This window comes from Enoplosus armatus, chromosome 18 (assembly GCF_043641665.1).
Source record: "Enoplosus armatus isolate fEnoArm2 chromosome 18, fEnoArm2.hap1, whole genome shotgun sequence".
Lineage (NCBI taxonomy): Eukaryota > Metazoa > Chordata > Actinopteri > Centrarchiformes > Enoplosidae > Enoplosus > Enoplosus armatus.
In genome coordinates, this window is record NC_092197.1 from 3,948,876 (window position 1) to 3,969,632 (window position 20,757).

A 20,757-nucleotide genomic window follows, 5' to 3' on the forward strand; every position below is an offset into this window, starting at 1 on the left:
AATTTAATGATGAGAAACATAATTAAACTCTCCTTCAGCACGTTTTAAATGCCACGGGACTACTGACAGCCAGAATATTAATGAACATAAATAAAAGTGAGAATTCACTATTCAGGTATAGAAGTGACTGAGCAACTACTTCCAGGCTGCTGACAGAGAGCTTTAAAAGTTACCCTGTCCATTTCATCCTCCGTCTTTCTCCACAAGTTCCTGTAACAACTGTGACCAATAAACAACACTTCAAACAACAAGAATTAGTTGTTCTGTGGTGTAGGTGTAGAGAACAGAAACCTACAAAGCTGCTCTTTGCTCTCTGTGGTTCCTCAAATGACAGGATGAAAACAAACACTGCTCAAATTAAGACAAAGTGCAAACCAGCCTAGAGAGGAGAGCTAGGAACTTTGACACTTGAGTTTTTAAAAAAAGAACAGCTCCTGAGAAGTAGGCAGAGAGAACAAGCAGAGAGGTGTAAGAGGGCTGGGAGTGAAATGCCTCCAGGACAGAGCCCTTACTCATCCTTGCAAAAGTAAGACAAAATGTACAGGAGAGATGAGCTGAAGAGGGCACCCCGTGGTCTCCAACACCCATCAGCTAGCAGTGGGAAGCGGGGTTGCGTGTGGTTAGTCCAGGGGGACTTTCAAGCACAGGTCAGATCGATGTACGCCCTTAACGCAGATCAGAGCTTGACAACTCCCCTCGGCGTTGGCATTTCTGAGTGAACAGCAATTTCCCACCTCCGCACAAGTGAATAACATCAAAAGTAATGAAACTCGAATGCTTTGTTGTAAATGAGCATCTGAAGGCAATAATTTAAGCGAAGGTAAGAAACCACTACTGCGTTTTGGGCTTCGGGAATTCAGCTGGTGAGACGCGATGAGATAAAAGTAAAAACGTTAAATAATCAAATTAAACTGATAACATGCCACGCTGCCACGCAGTTCTTTGTTTGTCACTTGTACTTATTGTTATTTGTTATCCGTAAAAATATGCAGTGCAGCTTTAACACTAATAAATTGTATTTATTCAATACAATCTATATCTAATCCCATTTACTGTATGTTATCACAGTGTGATTCTTGTTGACTAAGTGCTTCAAAGTGTATTTTTTGGTAAACACAGTATAGTCTGTATACGTTCAGTCCAATAATCAAATGTTTTAATAAAAAAAACAAATCAAAACCACCACACAAGGAAAGGTAAGAGAGAAAAAACTTTTTTCTCTCCATCCACACTTCCAAGGCTACATCTGTTCTTAGCAGCAGAGATCACTGTGACTCACATATTGATGGCCTTCTCCTGTGACAAAAGGAAATCATTCACTCTGCAAACATAGGAACCTCCCACCAATGTCCTGACATTGACGTGAATGTGCTGAAAAAGAGAAAGTTTACTGAGAATTGACCACAATCAGTACAATGACAAACACAGAACACAATGCCATCTGTCAGAGGCATTCGATCATGAAACGAGCCCCGAGCGCAGTGACATTAATTTCTTCCCTACCCGATGACATTTTTGTACGCTGTGCCTCTTAGAAATCAAACCTATTTTATATTGTGGAGGTGTGTAAATATGGAAATCATGACAATCTGCACATTGCATAATTGTATTTCTATTTTTCAGTCTTATGCATATAAAGTCTAAAATGTGACGGTTGCAAATATATATAGATAAATAAATAAGTATTACTGGCGAGTAATTTCATGTCTATTTTGTTTTGAAGAAGAAATAAACATAATTTTGCTTTTTCCTACTGACTATATCTGCTAAACGTGCTGGGCATGAATTGAACTATTGTTACGTGGATCGACACAACATAATTGCCTTTCTATACGGTACAAGACATAATAGGATGTCTGTAAAGGTTCACAGAATCCAGTACAGCTTGTGGGAAGAAAACATGCCAGCTGATATTTTAGGCCCAATTACCCATATGTTTGGGACAAGTGACCTTTCCACGCCGGTGCGCTGTCTGAATGTCCAGGTAGCAACAGCTACCAGCCATCAAAAACGGTTTATTGAAGTGTTTATTCTTAGCCTTTCCCCAAAGGTTAGGCTGAGCTCCCACACTCACTACCCATCAGCTTTCTAATGTGTGTCACAGAGCAACATAGGCCCACAATGAAATAAGAGAGAGCAGATGGCTGATGAGCTAGATTCATAATTTCTTCAGTCTCTTTTTATCTTGGATAAAATATTAGTGTGCTGTCACCCACCCCTGACATAGTTATGATCCCACTTTTCCTTCACTTCTATTCCAAATGAGGTTTTATGGCTGCGTTTAATTCTGTGGTGGTTCATCAGGGTTTCAGAGGCAATTACCCAGCAATGGGACACTCATCCTAAATCTGAACCATGCTACTTTTCATTAAATAGCATATGGTCTCCTGTGGCCGGTAATATACACTGATATGAAACTACTGAGACAGTCACACTGCAGTGACATTACTTTGCACAATACTGAATGTTTTGTGGCAGGCATTGCTCGGTCCAGCGTACGCAGAGTCGTGAAGAAACATTCACCTAGAAATTCATTAAATAAGGTGGTTAGATATCAGTTTCTCCACCAGCTGCGGCTCAATAGACCATACTGCAATGCAGCCTGAAGACATTTACACAGCTCTGACTTTCTCTCAACAAGAAGAACTCACTGTTTTGTTCTTACTATTACTCCCCCCTGTGTGTACAAGGAATGGGTTGATGCAACAATTTTAGCGCAATCTCTGGAGGAAATCTAAAATATAAAAGGAGACAAGCTGAGGTAAAAGAGAAAAAAGCTAAAAGGCTAAAAAAAAAAACCTAATTAAAGCATGAACCATGTATCCTCGACATAAATTATGTTTGTTCATGCCCTCTAGAACCACAAGTAGAAACGTTTTCTGATCTGACTCCCATATCAGCAGGACGACAATTTGTCTGCTTCCCAAATCACTGCTGAAAAAAAATCTGTTTTATGATGTGACAACGCTCTCGTTAAGGTTTAGTTAGACTTAGGCACAAAAATCAATTGGTTAGGTTTAGTCTAAGAAGCCTCACGCTCAGTATCATGAAGGCACGACACTTCAATCCCAGTCTACTGTAGTTAGAAGCGTATAGCCTAGATTCAGTCTGATAGAACTTAATTTCCTTTACTTAATTAAACCTTCTGAAACGTTAGGGGAAATAAGTATTAATGAGAATATACGCATTTATTTTTTCAAAGCAATTCATTGCCTTCAAAAACAACAACAACAATGTATTCTAAATGTTTCTCAGCTCTCAAAGTTTAAAGGTCCAAGTACACAGAGAGCAGGCCTTCGTTTGAAATCTCACATCACTGTTCTTTAACACAGCATTCAGGTTTCCCTTTCTCTGATCATCATAAAGCCCTCTTGATCAAAGACAGCCACCTTTACTGAGCCCTCATTTTTGCATGAATGAGGAGGTTCACAGGGGCAAGAAGAAGAGACACTGGAGACTGGGAATGTACTGTAAGGGTACCAGACTCCCACCGCCCCAGCCCTCATTTTAGAAACACTGGCAAAAAGGTTAATGCTCCGCTACCTGCAGAGGAGAGGGAGGGAGAAGAAAAAAAGAGCCGGGGGATCAAAGCTTTTAGGCATGCATTTCTTTTAATTTAAATTTATATACTGTATGTGTGGAAAATTATATCTGATATAACAGGACTGAATCGGACAGAAAAAGCACAAAAAAAAGGTAAAACACTGTCTCATAATCATCTCCTGAATGCCATGTTTTTACCTTTAAATTTCTTCTGGACATTGTTCAAAACACAGAACTGACTATAGTTCCTAAATTAAACTACTGATGCAATATAGAGTTAATTCTAGAATGAAATTTAGGACCATTAATAAACTACGCAGCTTTGGGATATGGATATATTACAGGACCGGCAGAGCAATCTGGGCCTCTGTTTTACTCTAATACTCTGGTGTGCTGCTTAGGCCATGGAGGCCACAAAAATTATTCTTATCTAAGAAATTAGGTCTTGTTCCTATCAAATATGTTTTTATGTTTTTATAGTTGCAAATACACATCCCAAGAACCTTAGGATGGAGTACAAAAGCCATGATTCAGGTTAGGTTGGTACTGACAGGTTGGATAACCTGCCTTACACCCTCAGACAGAGCTGTGCACATTAGAGTCCCGTTCACAAGTGTCATTTGATCCCGGCGCTGTCTCCCTTTTCCCCAGGACTCTGCCATTCCTCACCTGCCCACTTGTCGTCCCTGTTCTTTTTTCCCCACCTTGACAGTCTTCAGATTCAGCCACCTGCTTGCACACCTGTTCCTTGTCTCCCTATTAGCTCCCTATTAGCTGATGCTACTATAGCTTCCTGTCAGCGTCCTGTTTGCCTGTTTCCCGACACCACCTGCCTACGAGACTGAGTGTAAGCCTGTAAACAAGTTGTCATTTTCTTACAAATTGCCACCTTAACTCTTTCTGTGTCTGTTTGATGATGCATGATGTCTGCCCCTTGTCGAAGTATTGCCCCGAATAAGATATCGCCCCATCAGCATTTATTTGCTTGCAAGACTGTGCTAAAAAACTCAAGAGCTGAAACTCTGGGTCGGCTGGGGGGGGGCAGGGGAGTGTATATCATTGTGTATCAACCCACAAGGGAGAACAGTCCAGGGATGTTTCACCTTGTGCCAATAAGGTACATTTCCACTTTCTTAAATACAAAACCTGAAACCAAGTAAACTGTGATCGTACTCAGCGGTCCACCAAAATCACTGGGCTCAGTCTTGCAACCACCTACCTCTTTCCACAATAGTTATCTGTCCATATAGCATGAATAACTTGACTGCTAAACTTGGTAAAATACTGCTGCTACCACACAGACCATGAGAACCAGGTCATTTACATAAATAAAAGAAGACCTAAATCTCACTTTGGTGTGGCAACTCATATAAACAGATCTGTAGCAACAACTGCTATCACAGAGACATGGACGTAAAAGTGGAAGTGAAACAGTAATGTGGAGCAGTCATTATGAATTGGAGTCATTTGATGAGATGCGCTCAGTCCACTGAAAGAAGGTGGAAACTACAATACGGGAGTCTGACAAAGCATTTTGTTTGTTCTGTTCACAGAGGAGCTCCTTTACTCCTGGAAGAAAAAAAAAAAACTGTCGACGCACAAACTATGCCAAAGGAGGCGTGGCCAATGATGAAAAAGAATGCCTAATGACTGCCTCGCCTCCGCTGCTTCTAATCAATGTCATCCTCATAGTGCATAAGTAAAGCACTGTCCTCAATTGAGGAGGTGAAATGAGGAGAGACCCAGTAGGTTCAGAAACAGATTGATCCACCATGTTATCACCAGCTATAGTTCAAAGCAGGAGAGGACGACTGAGAAATTAGCTTTGCTGTTTGACTTGCCGGCAGCTCTTGCCCTCAGCCAGGTTTGAAGGATGACAACAGGTTTGCAGCTTCACATCCGTTATCGCCACCTGTCCTGAACAACATCTGCAAAAAGCTGCAAAGAGAACGAGGCCAACGCAGAGAGAACGAGGACGATTCAGGCAAGTCGTCTCTAATTTATGAGATGATACATAATTTTGTCAGTGCTGAATAAAATACAGAAGTGTTATTTGCCATTTTATCATCCTGGCATGAGGCGATGATGTGATAAACGTTTTGTTTCTGGAAACGCCAACGATAAATATTTTATTGTTTTTTTGTTATATTCACAATAGTCAGTGTTCTTGTCTGTTTAAGTTAGATGTTTGATGCATTTGCTAAACCTACTGCACGTCTTCGCGAGTGAACATAGTGGGATAAGATCAACTACAGTGGTACGGTTTCCACAAACTATAACATGCCAAGCTTTAGTAAATACAAAATAAATACAGTAAGGCCAATGCATGCCTTAACTTCAACCCTGTTTGCTCGAAACTGTTCAATCTTTACAATAAATGTGGCTTTGAATAGACATTTCTTACAGCGTTTCGTCCTGTCATGCTCGAAAAGCACAGGTGTAACTGATAACATTAATGATGGCTCCGTTCCATTTAAGTGTGCCAATAAACCATGGAAGTGAGCCAGCATGCACAATACAAGGGCCCTGGATCTGAGGTGATCTCTCTCTTCTTTTGTATTGGTGTGTTTGTATTATGTGTTGTCATTTCAGCCCCTTTAATACCACACCTGCCCAGTAAAGACCCTCAGAGAGGTTTGCACTTTGCACTGTGAATCGCCTGCATTCCTTTACTCGTCGCCAGATTGGCTATGCCTCTATACTGTTGCTGTTGTTAGTCAACCTATCACCTTAACCTAACAATCTCCTTCTGTTCACGTTCACCTTAGTAAACATTTGTTTGCCTGGTTACAGTAGTTGTGCAGGTGATTAGGCGTTCTGCCTGTTCTCATGGGTTTGGGCTTATTCTGATTTCAGTGTACTGAGCTTGTTAGAGGGCTTTGGCTGTATTCATAGCACTAGGGTTACAATGCACAACTGAAGCTAGAATATCCCAGAATAATGGTTTACCCTGGGAAATCTGTCTTCACAAAAGACAAATGTTTTTGGTACCAGTCAATGTTTCAAGACAGACAGACAGAAAACATCTTAGGCTACATTACGGCTACCTTTGACTGATGGTTTGTTTTAATTGCACCTTATTAATATGATTACATACAGAAATGGCTATATAGTAGGCTCTTATACACATATAAACATATTAATACAAATATAATCATAGCCAAATATTCTATGATATCAAGGTGCTCCAATCTCACCCCAACTGACAGATCCAGTGCAGGTCAGATAAGTCTTTGGTGGCGGCCTTGTGTGTCTTGGAATAACTGTAATCTGAGAAGTATTCCATGAAGACTGTCCTCACTAGACAAATGACAGCATTGGTCATTTGTACAAATGCCTAAAACAAACTATGTCTACCTGGCTAGTGACCTCATTTGTGAGAATAATGACTGTGCTCTCTCAGTAGCAAAAGCATAAGTAACTTAACTCAGCTATACCCGAAGGATAGGAGTGGTCGATCAGAAAACGCTCATCATTTGTGGAGCAGCCAACAACCTATGTTATATTTTTACTATTTAGTTTACAAACTATATCAACAGGCACTTATGAATGTCAGTCTTTCTATACGAACAGCGTCGATTAACAAAAAAAAGGACGATGTACACACAATACACATATTTTGTTGCAGTATGGTTTAGCTAGACTACTGAGCAAGTATGCCTTCAATTGTCTGCTCAAAGCAATGTTTTCAAACTTTGTAAAAAAGTAGAGATACAGCAGTGAGTGACAGGGCACACAGACATCAGGCCTCCTGCTGCAACATGACACCCGTCTCAGGCCATTAGCGCATTAATCATGTGGAGCGTATAATAAAATGCAGCTCTATGCACCACTGCAAAGCAGGTAAGCAAGATTATGTGACAAGTGATGAAAAAGAAAATGAATGAATGACAGACAGAAACAGAACAGGTGGAGAAGAGATACGAATAGGAGGATGAAGAATACTGTATATAGAGTACTGTATATACACTGTAAAAACTTGAGTCACATAATATAACAGATACAACAAATTCAGAGAGCAGGGCTCCAAAAGCTACGAGAAACAATTTCGAAGAGACGAATGAAGGCAAGAGACATAAATTAAAGATGAATTGGTGATGATATAGGATGGAAAGACTATTATGAACAGATGCAGACAAATCAATAGCACCTACAACCACAATTAGACCACATGAGATTTCTTGGCCAACATACACTTGAGAGAATCACCTAATCTAATTCACACACACACACAGAGGGTGAGTCAGAAACACTCAGATAAATAAATTAAGACGTAGCATTGGGTCATTGCATGTAAACTCACACAACTGCAGAAGTCCACAGCATTTAGCATAGAAGTTTATCTTGCGTCAATAACTAATTTGATATAAGGCATAAAATGAAGAAAGACTGTGCACTACTTATACATATTTTTATGCTGCACTGTCTTCACAGCGAGAACAAGAAAGCCTTGTAAAATGTCCTTTTCTGTCACTCCCTACTTTCAGACTTGGACAGGATCTCACAATGGAGCTGGTTGTCATAATCTCAGTAGGTAAGAGAAGGGTAGACAGCTTCTCCTGCCAGTTAACAAAATAGCATAGTAATATAGTCAGTATTTCCCAGAAGGAGCTAATGGGCTGCTGTAATGAAATGACACAGCAGAAAGAACAATGGACGTGCAGAAATGTGCCCATACTCTTCACGGCAAAAAGAGACAGGTGGAAATAATATGAAACCAGGCATGGATGTCAAAGCAGTGCTTCTCTCAAGCACGATGAAAGTGGAGAATGCAAATATTTATCATATTATATCACATTATATGATACAATATTATATGCACAAGCAGCAAATGATAGTGTGGAAAACGACTTGACAGCGACGAGCACTGGGCCATGAATGGTGCTCCTGAAGAAAATGCTATTTTGTCTTGATGTGTATACTAGTAAGCATGATCACAGTGCCGTAGTATATCTATGTGTGTTGTGTGCAAACAGTCGTGGAAAATGGCTGAAACTGAAGAAAAGAAACGGTAAAAAAGGACAAGGTTTACAAAGTTCAAAGTTATTAACTCAAAGAAAAAAGACAACACAGTCCTGAAATAAAGAGTGCAAGGCCGTGGTTCGTCCTCTGGGGAGCATGACATGTGCTTACCAAATTTGAGAACAATCTGAGATCAAGATATGTTGCTCTGGACCAAAGTGTTGGACAGAGAGACCAATGGACTAATAATCGTTATCTTCAGGCTCTACAGACACAGGGATAAAACAAGCGTGATCTTTCAATTGACAAAACTATTTAAAAAATAACTGAACTTCCATGTCAATAGTTCAAGTTTTCGTTTTTTTGTCACTTGCACTCTTCTCTGAATTACAGAGCGTTAGGCAAGCAAGAATGAGTGCCCTGAGGCCTTCTCATGCATCAGTCCTTGTTCTGAGTCATAGAAAAGTAATCTTACATCAGCAGCAGGTAGATTAAGAAACTACTGCAGACATTTTTAAATCGGTAAAACGTACAAACAACAGCAATTGTTCTTCAGCAGAATGTAATGCACATAATGTGGAACGGATCCACCAAAGACCAATATGCAGACCAGTAGTTCAAAGTCTAGCGTGTTTGAAAAACTTGGTAAACGATATCTATGGCTATTGATTGAATTTAAGCAGTCACATTACATTATGGACTCTACCCCATCTAGGGGGAAACGCTAAGAGTGAACACAATCCCTTTGAGATGGGTCATGACATCACCGGTTTCTGTTCTGTCCTGGGAGTGTTCTCCATTAGCTCTGAAAAACAAACCTGCTGTTCCTGTAGGTTATCATAAACCTTGTAGGTCAGCAGAGAGGGAGCTGAATGTCAGCGGTATATTCCCTCGGTAAGTGAGGGCATCTAGGACATAAAACAGCCCAAATCCAACAAAGAAAAAAACATGAACACACATACCCGCACACATGCACTCAGAGACGGTGTACTTAAAGCTCAAAAAGACGGCAAATTCCCTAATCTTTTACAAAGGTCAAGAGCCTGCTGGTCTTTCTTACACTTCGCTATCTTTGGATGCTTTGTTTAGCATTATGACATCAGTTAACTGTCCAAAACATTTTACTGTAATGTGACGGTAAAAACAAAAACAAAGAAAGTTTTGAACGTTATTTTTTCCATCCCGACTTTTATTTTTCTTAGCCTTTGCGTTTGATTGTTGGCATTCATTGGCTGAGACTAGGGAGGCCTGTGTTATCGACTGACTATGGATCAGGACCACTCCAGCCTGTAGGCTATTAGGAGAGCCAGCAGTTCAGGCTCCTGCCCTGCCGCTCCTTAATTGGTCCCCTCAGAAGCCCGGCGCACACAAACTTCACCATCACATTGGAAGATTATACTGGAGAGAAAAGAGAATCCCCGTGTGCAAACCGTTTGGCATCGATTAGCTCACTCTATCACTTCAGTTTCTTCTTCACATTTTTTTATCTCATTTATTTTCACCTACAGATTACAATCAGCTGGGGTGGTCTTTGAGTAAACCATACAAGTCGCGATAAAGAGGAGTAGACAGAGGAGAAAATGGCTGGAACAAATGGGAGATGACTCAGGACTGCCTACTGGGTAATTGGGTTTTATCCTCTCATTTTATCAGGCCTTGTTTTGGATTACAGCTATGCAACACACACATACACGTGAAAAGGAGAAGGATACCTAGACATTAGCAGATCTCAAGATAACTGATTAGGAGTGGGAGAATGAGACCGCTGCTGCAGTCTCATTATGATACTCCACAGAAGAAAAGCCTGGCCATTTTCTCTGGAAGACGCAGGGCTTTTCACTCTAACCAAATCTGGTATCAAGGTATTGGACACAGTCGGTAAACACAATGCACACAAAAATGTCAACACGAGCTGCTGCTGCTGCACAATAGCTTGTATTTTCTATTTCCGCATTCTAATTCAATGCATGTTCATTTCAACCTGACATTTCAATTTCAGATGCTTCTACAATTCAGTGCTTTGAATATGGATCTTGTCAGTACACGTGTACGCTCTGGTTGGAGACCATGACAGGCTGACAATTGCTAGAGTCATCCAGCAGAAATACTGTACATATGTTACCCTCTAATACGCAGTATTTCACGCCTATTTCTACCTTGACTTTTGACAACAAAGTGGTGCTGTTACAATAGTAATTCATTCAATCATTCAGCGTAAAGGTTTATTCAACACATGGGCTCCCTATGTAGATATGAAGGGCTCATTTTAAGCTAACAAAAACACAATGATTTTTAGGTTAAGGTGATTATACACTGATGAAAACGTAATTATCAATATTATACTCCATTTCTGAATCCAACACACCGGTCCTTTAAACCAAACTCTGAATTATCATTACGATACCCTTCTTATGTCAGTCTAGTGAGATTCCATTTAAAGACCATACACTGCGTCGGACCACGTGGTTTATTCCGCTCAGCACAGTTTAAATATGGAACCGAGTGCACCAGCATGACATCTGTCCAACACTGAGCTATGCCATTGAGTTGTTTCTGAACAAACTGCGCTCCCTGTGTTGATCGCAATAAAAGAGCATATCACCCAGTGCGGTATTATGGCTGTTTAATGTGTTTTTAATAGTTAATGGGAGCTCTATAGCTTGGAGGCATACTGTAAGCTATTCAGACTGTGGCTACACAGAAACACTTGTTAGGATAAATTCATTGTTGGTTATGGTGTCTTCAGAGAAATAGTTAGTAATAATAAGAGGATAAAATGACACCAGAATTAATTCTTTCACTCTTAAATAATAGCTTTGTGTATTTGGAGCCCTGACTTCATGGATACTGTACTGCCTTCAGCTCTGGGGTGGAGTTGGTCTAAACCAGCTAAGATGAAATGGAGCAGAAATAGGCAAAGCTATTTATTGATTCTGCTGTCAGTGAGGTGAAACAAAAGTACTCTTTAAATGAATGTAGCCACATTGATGCACGTAATAGATGTTGTGTATCTTAATGACAAAGGGGAGTCCTTGGCTGAAGGGGAATCTCATCAAAGCCACACATGTATAACTTTGCAACGGTGCTGAGCGAGGCAGAAGAAAACACACAACCTTATGTATGGATAAACATTTAAATTCAGCTGTTCAAGTCATTAACCAGTGTCAATATGCAAGAGGAGAGGAATTCAACACTGCTCAGGAGGAATGTAAACAAAAGAGGATATTTGCTATATACATATTTTTTTTCACATTTTGTTTTAAAATGCTTAATTCATTCTCATTTAAATGTAAATCAGTAGCATAAATAGAAATTTTGAGTTTCTCATTCAAATTCACATTGAACAAATGTGACCAGCAGGCAAAGACTGCAGGAGGTTATGAAGCTACAAATACACCAAGGGAAATGTGGACAAAAGCAATATGTAATGGCTCCAGTCATTTAGAATAGGTGCAAATAAACAAAAATGTGTGATGATTCCTCATCAACAACATGAATAGCCAGATTGCCTGCTGTGAAAACAATAAAAGATGAACGTACTTCAAGAAGTAAGAGCATGCATCCTGTTCAGACATAAAAAGAACAACAAAAACACAAGGGTTATGAACCCTGGTCTGGGTAAGTGGTTAGGGTTGAGGGCGGGCTGGAGTAAGGAGGAGCTGGAGCATTAGAAAGAGATCTGTGGCATATTACCACTGAGCTGGCCAGAAGGGGCAGACGAAGGGAAGGACAGCTGACCAGTGTTGGCTGATCACAGCTGTAAGGGTCTAATAGGGGATGTAGGGAGGCCTGCAAAGGGGACAATAGAGCTGTCAAGCCAGGAGACGAGCTGCACACACTGTTAAGTGAACTTTGAACTTACAAATACGACCTGCCAAATACAAAACAAAAAGAAGGAGACAGCAAAGGTAAATAGTTGGAAGCACAGTGTGGTTTTAAAACAGCTCCTCCATACACAGGTGTCCCTCTTGTCCAATGGAGTTTACTCTTTGTGCTCAGCAAGAAGCATGGTGTTCTCCCCTACCAGCGAAAATGTTCTCACTAAGCTCTCTCCAAGGAAAGACTGCAGATTCAATGCCTACAGCACGGTGAAATCACGTATTCCAGACATGATGGTGGCGGAAAACTACATGTTGAAAATTAAGATAAATACCAGTCGGGAGCAATTAATTAAAACGTTGTCTAATTATGAATTATTAAACTCATAAGCTTATTTCAGCTTAATTAACCTCCATGTTGTTTATCTATTTTATTTGCAGGAAAACATGATGACAAACTGACATACTGATGACATACAGTATTTAAGGTGTTCAACACATTTTCTATTTCTTACCATCCAAAAACGTTGTAATAAAATTCAGTCATATTATATTCTCTTTCAAATCAGATCCTCCTGTCTGTCTTTTTTTTAATAATACAGCTGTGGGGAACTTAAAGCAGACAGGTTTGAATCCTACATGTGGCAGTTTAAATCTTTCTTCTCTTGAGGGATGATTCTGACTGACCGTTGTGGAAGCTAGGCAAAAATGAGCAATTATTTGCAGCTATTTTGTCTTTGAATGCTTGTTTTTTTTTTTTTATACATACTCATGAAATCTGGATTAAAGAAAATACACAAGTCTTTAATTTAGTCTGTTTGCACCAAGCTCACTGTGGCACAAAGTATGTAAGTCATCATTTTTGCCATCTCTGAGTTTGGCTAAGTTGAATGTGTTTTAGCTTCTCAAAGACAGTGGTTCTAAATCTTTCCCCCCTTTGTCTGCAGGACTGAGCATTTCTTCTGAAGAACACAGAAGACATCTTCAAAGACAAATGGAATTCCACTTTCTGTTTTATTTCATGAATGACAAGAGCTTTGTTTGTTTTACAACATATACTCACACATGACTACAGAGAGGTATTATGTAGGCTTCATATGCCAAGAGGGACTCCGTACTGCATCTCTCACACTCACAAAAGCACCAAATGGCCATTGAGAACAGACAGGGCTGCATGAAATATAGCCAGGCATAGTCCTATTTTGCAGCCTGCGGTGTCATCTGAATTATTATTATTTTTTGCTAAAAAGGGAGAGCAAAGCCTCGCTTGAATTCACAAAATGAGGTCTAGATATAAGGAATGTGCACGAACCACCCGAACAGCTTCCCAATCAGTAACCAACCTTTCAACAGTACTGCATTCATGAGACGGCAACAAGACAAGGACAAAACAAAAACTAGTAGCCAGAACATTAAATTGGATCACAGTTCCTTTTGAACGACAACAATTTGGAAAGTGCATGCACTCAAAATGTGTGTTTGTGCTTTCCTTTAACATTTACCATCCCACTTTACTGGTCTCATACCATTAGAGATGAACAATGTCAAATGTGTCAACACGGATGACTAGCTTATATACAGCCATGACAGCATATGTTTCATGATGTATGAGGGCTGTATTGGTTCTGAAGCACATTAACAATGAAATTAATCACATGTTCACCTCTATGGATTTCTTACACTTGTCATTTTTGATGCGTTTCATTCATTACATAAATATTGTCATGTACTACGGTCTACGTTGACGTCTGCCTTGTGAGACAATATCCAAAAAATGTGTCTAAATGTGTTCCTTTTGACTTACTCATCATATTTTCACACCAGAACTAGTGCCTGAACATGTTCCCTTTCTGCAAGTCAAAACACTGGAGCACACACACCAAACACACATAAACAAACACTGAACCCCTACTTTAATCCAAAAGTCATTAAATATGTATTTGCTTTTGATTACTCTTGAAATTAATTCATCAGGGAGAGCAGTGACAGGTGCTCGCTGTTTCTGACAAACTGCTGTGGCAGTTACTGATAACATGAGATACTTAAGTATTCTGCACTGTAACCCTCCTATCTGTCTTCACTCTCTCCCTCGTTCTGCCTCTCAAAGCTCAGCTCTCCTTTCTCCTTCAGTCAGGTGAGTTGAGAAATGATACCAGAACCAAAACATTTGTCACAGCGACAATCCACTGAAACTAAATTACATCGAAAGGAATTGCAAGGGTGGAGTGGACAACCAGAAAGGATGAAGGGGTGAGGTATTTATGAAATAAAAGCACTTTAGAGAAAACAAAAGTGTTACCCGTAGGTACAAAGTGGGAGCTACTAGAGAGAGAGAGTGTTTGGCATTGAAGTGAATGGTGTATGGTGTGAATCTCGCCTTTGTGGTAATGCCCTTGAGTTAGCCAGTGAGGCATTGAATGGTGCATTGTGGATGGGCAGTTATCTCCAAGGCTTCCCTTTCAGTGTTATTAGAAAACACATGACAGCAATGGTAGCTCTTATCGGACAGAAAGCTTCAAGGCTGTGGACACAAAGCTGAGAGGCAAATCTGCAGGAGGTGATTGAACATGGCAACGTTTGAATGATGAATGTATAATCACTTTGTAGTATGCTACTATGAATATATGCTAAAGATGTTCTGAGCTGATGTTGAGAATTGGCATCAAGCCCGATCTGGGCAAGTTTTAATCGATCGGTATCTGCTTAAACAAACCCGATCTTTGCACTGCTCTACTGTCCACCATAGCCTGCAAGTGTTCCAAAGCTGCTCTCCTTTAAAGACAGTCGGGCTCTGTAATGTCACCGTTTCATTGCATTAATGCGAAATGTGAAAAATGATTTGCATATACTGGTGTGAGTTCAACACCCATATTTCAAAATGGACATGGATTCCCTGAGGTCAGACGATAACAAATGTGATATTTAATCTTTTATCTGGCTTCTCATTCATATTAGCAATAAGCAGTGTAAAAAAACATTCAGGTAGCAGCTTCTCATTTCTAGCAGCCGCTGACCGTCGATTCGCCGGATGACAAACGTTGCTGGCAGCTGGTCATATCAGCTGTTGGTAATTAAAGTTAATTCCGGGAGTAACTCGATGACAGGCCGGAGTTAAACGTAGCTGTATCACGGCGTTTTGCTGCATTAAAGAAAGTGGCGGGGACAAAAATGGGAATTTTAAAAGTGTGTGTGAGTGTATGTGGGGGGGGGGGCATGTCACTCAAGGATGTTAAATAACAGACTTTCCATAAAGACAAAGAGGGTACCCCCTTTGATAAAGAGGAGTGGCCTACCTTTGCGCTGTTCCACGTCTCCTCTATGTCTTCGCTGGCCGTCGCTGTAACAGGTAGGTAGGCAGGACCGGCACCGGAGCCGCCAACTGTGCTCGGGAATAACCAATAACAGACTGCTAAATGGTGGGGGTGTTCGATTAATAATCCTCGCTCATGCCCGACTCTGGCTGCCTAAAGTGAAGATAGCGAGTTTATTGTGTTTGGGGAGGTTTTTATAGAGCAGCGGCGCTGTAGGATGCATATAGGAGAAACACTGGTGTGAGGGGCAGTTGTGCCATTTATATAAACATTAGCATCAGATGGGACTCAGCAGATTACCCATTATGAAAAGGACTTGGATCAGGGACAAAATAAACTTGATCAGGACATCCCTAATGATGTGTAATTTCCCCCCTGGGGATCAATAAAGTATTTCTGAGTCTGATAATAAATGCTGATTATAAAGAATATAATGCCAACTGCGTCTAATTAAAGTAGAAAAAGATTCTACAACACAACAAAGACAAAACTTGATTGCAAAGTGGAGCACGGACCTCCACGAATCTCTCCACAGTACCACAATGGAATTGAGCAAAAAATACGAAGCTCCATCAACAGACTTATAATGAAAGCATTGTTTTTTTTTTTATTGGAGCAAACAAAAGGACTCAGTTCCAATCAATCCTACCTCTCCTGGGAATATCATGTACAAAGGCTTATCTATTGACCAGATTCCAAAGTCTCAATATCCCATAGACAAAAAACAATAGCTATTTGATTACTACTGTAGTTCTGTCCAACCCAGACTCTCATCACACTTTATCAGTGTAATGAGTATGTGCATGTTTACTTCCAAGCTAAATTTCTTTTCTTCGCGAAACATTCCCAATCATTTCCCCAGCTTTCTGCTTTTCACTGTAGACAATATTTCCAAGCCTTGTTTGGCTGCTGGTGAGCTTAGTACCCTCTGAATGTGGAGAAGAAAAGATGGGAGATGGGGGTTGGCGAGTTGGATACATAAATGGGTTCCCTTTGAATAATGCAATAGCGAAACTGGGCAATATGACCACCATGCGATCTCCTACAGAATAGAAACAACTGTGGATACCAGCCTCGCTGTGCTCGTGAATTCACCTCATGTGAAATGTCAGTTAAATCAAAGCGGGAGCTTGAGAAATAGTCTGGCAGTCATTTTTTGGGATAAATAAAACATGGCAGAGATGACTCTATTGCCCTTTACTCCTCTCTCACTCTCTTTTTCTCTGTTTCTATCTTGAGTTTTTTTTCCACTATGCATGACATTTCAGTTGAAGGAAGGTTGCAGAGTGGCGGTTATCCTACCAAACCTACTTACTATACAGTGATCTAAGGTCAATCAGGCATCTGTCATGGAGCATGGTAGGATGGTGCTTCTCCTCCTGCTTAGCTGTTGATCAGCTCCAGGCTGACCAGTTACATGGCTTAACAGTGGTGTCATGTCAGTGTCACAGCACATTTATTGATTTCACCCCAATAACCTTATATAGCCCAGTAGGACCATACCAATGTTTTAAATAAAGCAGTCTGTCCAATTATGCCATCCAAGTATTGAATTTTAAAGATGATTTTCTCTGACATTTTTTGCCTTTATTGGATAGTGACAGCTGCAGAGAGAGACAGTAAAGGTGGGAGAGAGAGAGAGCAAAGGGTGTGGGCTGGAATTGAACCCAGCACCCAAGTATTGCATTTTAAAAGATAAGGCTGATATTATTCTATATTGTTTTTATTGTCTACAAATCCCATGAAACGGCAGCAATGTGTAAGTCCAATCTCTCAGAGCTTTTCGACTTTCCTACCCTGTCTGTGTCACTCCGCCCCAAGCTCATTCACTAGGATATTGGAGATGTCAATCTTTGAAAATGGGTCAAAAATATATAGTTTCATTTTTAAAAAAGGGCCGAATAATTTACCTAAAAAGCTGGGAAGTGCAGTTTTTAACAAACAGTACTCAAACAAGAACAAATATTGTGCATTTGTTGGGTTTTAAAGTGTTCATAGGTAGAAAAAAAGCATTTTAATATCATCACGATGGGCTTTTTGATTGCGATTTGCATTTTTCACAATTTTCTGATATTGTACAGACCCCACAATTAATTTTTAAATTACTTACTTACTTACTAACATAATTTATAATCTACTAAACATTAGGACCATGCATGTTTTTGCGACGTTTTTGCGCTCGTTTATACTGAGCAGGCACAACGAACTGACACAACAACTCAGGCACTTTGACCGTATGTTTCATAATCAGAATCAGAAATACTTTATTGATCCCCGGGGGGGAAATTAGACAAGTTACGGGTGCTCCCCATTCAAGAATCCCATTTGAATTCTGTGTTCTCTACGACCGAGTACGGTCGCATATCTGCAGCGATAAACACTCCTGTAGCATTAGTTATTACTTTGGCACGGTCTGAATCTGCATGGGAGGAGGTCATTCGAAGGCAGCAACACTACACGAGCTTCACTAACCTGGCTAACCGGGCTAAGCTGACTAGCATGCTACAGCTGATAGACAACAACGGGTGCACTGCTGAAACATTCTGGGTGAAACTCGCACTCTAGAATTTCGGTTCCTCGCGTGCGACTAGTTCGGCAGAAGGTCCGCGACACAGAGACCGTGGACATTTGTATCGTGGATTTCTCGGTCTCGGTTTGAGAACCATTACACCCCTACTATAGACACGAGGTTGAGGTTGGCCTTAGTTAAAATAATGCGACAACTGAGCATTTGATTTTCTGAAATCATGAACAGCTCTTGTTCAACACGAATGATCTGCAAAGAAATTAATTTACAGTCACGAGGAAGAGAAAAGCCTGCGAAGCACTGCACTCACACGTTACTACTTACTTACTACTTACATATAAACATATCCAAGCTGCGGTGCACTTGCTCACCCTTTCACTGCCAACACTGCTGCTTCACCGATCACACTACAAACACCTCTGCTATGTTCACTGCTGCTGCTTAGCATCTCATCAGCCCCATCTCCTCCCTGAATCCACCTGTAGGCACTAATTCTAGGTTTCTCCTCTGGGGTAAGTAGGCTTCACACTCTTGCAAGACGTAAAGAATCAATTTGCATTACTGAATTATAACCCTGCTTCTAATTGAGAATTAGAATATCAACTGCAGGGGAGTCTATACGTGTGGTGTGGCTCGAGAATTGAATTTTTCCATAACCTAGCCTTGTCTGTATGTTTCACGTTATTTAGTCAGTTTCTTGTAGAGTCTGCCTTTTCCATTTCATCTCATTTCATTTCTGCATAAAGTGTTTGACTGTTGACATTCATATTATTGCACAACATAAATATTTATTTTACAGCCTGGCAGAGAGCCATCACAAACGCAGGCACCACTTTAAAATCTGGCAGATGTAAAACAACATATACCTATGCAGCTTATGAAAACCAGATTTTGCACGCACAGGCATTTTGCTTTCAGGCACTCACAACATTATTGTTTTTTCTGCCAAGCATGGGTCACTCTTTTCAAATATCATGAGGCATTTTACATGGAAATGTAACTCCTGTGGGAAGAGGGTTGCGTAACTACAATGTACAGCCAGTTTTGAAGGGTTATACTTTAAAATGATGACCAAAAACCCTCCTGATCCCTACATGCAAAGTTGCCTTGAAGATACATACGCTTAATCTAAACCTAGGGACGCAAAAATGAAAACCTTGGGGCTAGTAAACTAATTGACTTGCAAATGCATCTTTGTTACACTGCCATGTGAGCTAAATGGATGTCAATAGGTCAGGAGAGAGATTCACCAGAGGAAAAAGAAAAAAGATTCCATGATGATCCATTCACTGACCACATGGAAACATTTTTAGACAATGCTTAACACATCAGTCTTCTCTCAGGCTTACATCCCATACTGTTGTCAGATAAACAAACCTGGCTGTTGGGTATCCTCCATGGGACAACTCAACTGGAACGATTAGCCTAAAGCTAATACACAACCAATATCAATTAGATGTTGCAGAGGTGAGCACGGCCCTCAAGCAATTACCTCCATATAACCAACCTTGGAAGTACACTGTGTTTAATGTGAAACAATAGCTTAGACAGTTATTAATAAGTGACAGACACCAACTTCAACCAACAACAGGCAACTTCTCAATGGACCAATTCACGTGGTTAATGAAACCCTCTATTGTCCCCATGTGGTGGCTTTAGCAGCTACAAATGTAAAAAAAAAAAAGAAAATTAAATCAAACTTAAAACAGAAAAATTTAATTGCCAAACATCTAAGATATGGAACAATGTGCTCTCCCTTCCCGTTACAGTTCAAACGTGGCAAAGGGCAACAGAGCGGATATTATCTCAAGACTGTAGCTGTTCTCTGAACAAAACTGCACGTCAAACTGAGCCGGAGTTTCTAATTATTTTAATCATAGAGCCTTTAACGAAACTCCACTCAGTTTGAACCTTTAAAAACCACCAATCACCATTATGCAAACGCAGCTCAGCCAGCGCGTGGCACACTACGAACAAAAACACTTGTTATAATTCAAATGCAAGCTGAAGAATATCGAACTTTTGTTATTGTTACGGTCACACGCACACACACACACACACACACACACACACACACACACACCGGTCGGAATGTCACTTTTCAGATCCAAAACCAGCTTAAATCACAGGTACAAACAAGTCTGTCTTACCTCTTCCTGACGTGGCCGGGACCTGCGAACCGAGCAGCACGAGGATGCCAAAACTCAAGTAGCATCCTCCCGAAAACTGTCCCATCACTGCTCCGCTTGCCTCCCTCCCCGCTGAGTCTGGGGCCCCTGGTCGCGGGTCTCGAGCATTTGTCGTCTTGCTCGAGGCACCTCTCAACGCGTCCCCGTGCCCCGACGAGCGCGCTCCGTCCAGGTGTTGGGCGAGTTAAGTGTCCGCCAGGAGAGCCGCCGTCTCGCGGAATCGCAGTGCGGAGGGAAGAGATGGAAAGTGGCGCGAAGCGCTCAGCAGTCGGCACACTTCTGCGCGAGAGTGGAATAATTAGGTAGAGCGCGCGCGCCAGCCAACAGCTTTCCGGTTTTCGGAGGCAGAGAGAGAGAGAGAGAGAGAGGCAGAGAGAGAGAGAGAGAGAGAGAAGCAGAGAGAGAGA

General features: G+C 40.9%; 1 protein-coding gene across 1 annotated transcript in view; it reads right to left on the bottom strand.

Annotated features, from left to right (window-relative positions):
* The window catches only part of LOC139300969 (netrin receptor UNC5D-like), a 132,486-nt gene extending 112,090 nt beyond the window's left edge, over positions 1 to 20,396 (bottom strand). Inside the window, exon 1 of the mRNA XM_070924188.1 lies at positions 20,312 to 20,396. Coding sequence (XP_070780289.1) covers positions 20,312 to 20,396 — 85 coding nt within the window. The remainder of the gene's footprint in view (positions 1 to 20,311) is intronic.
* Positions 20,397 to 20,757: the final 361 nt, after the last annotated feature.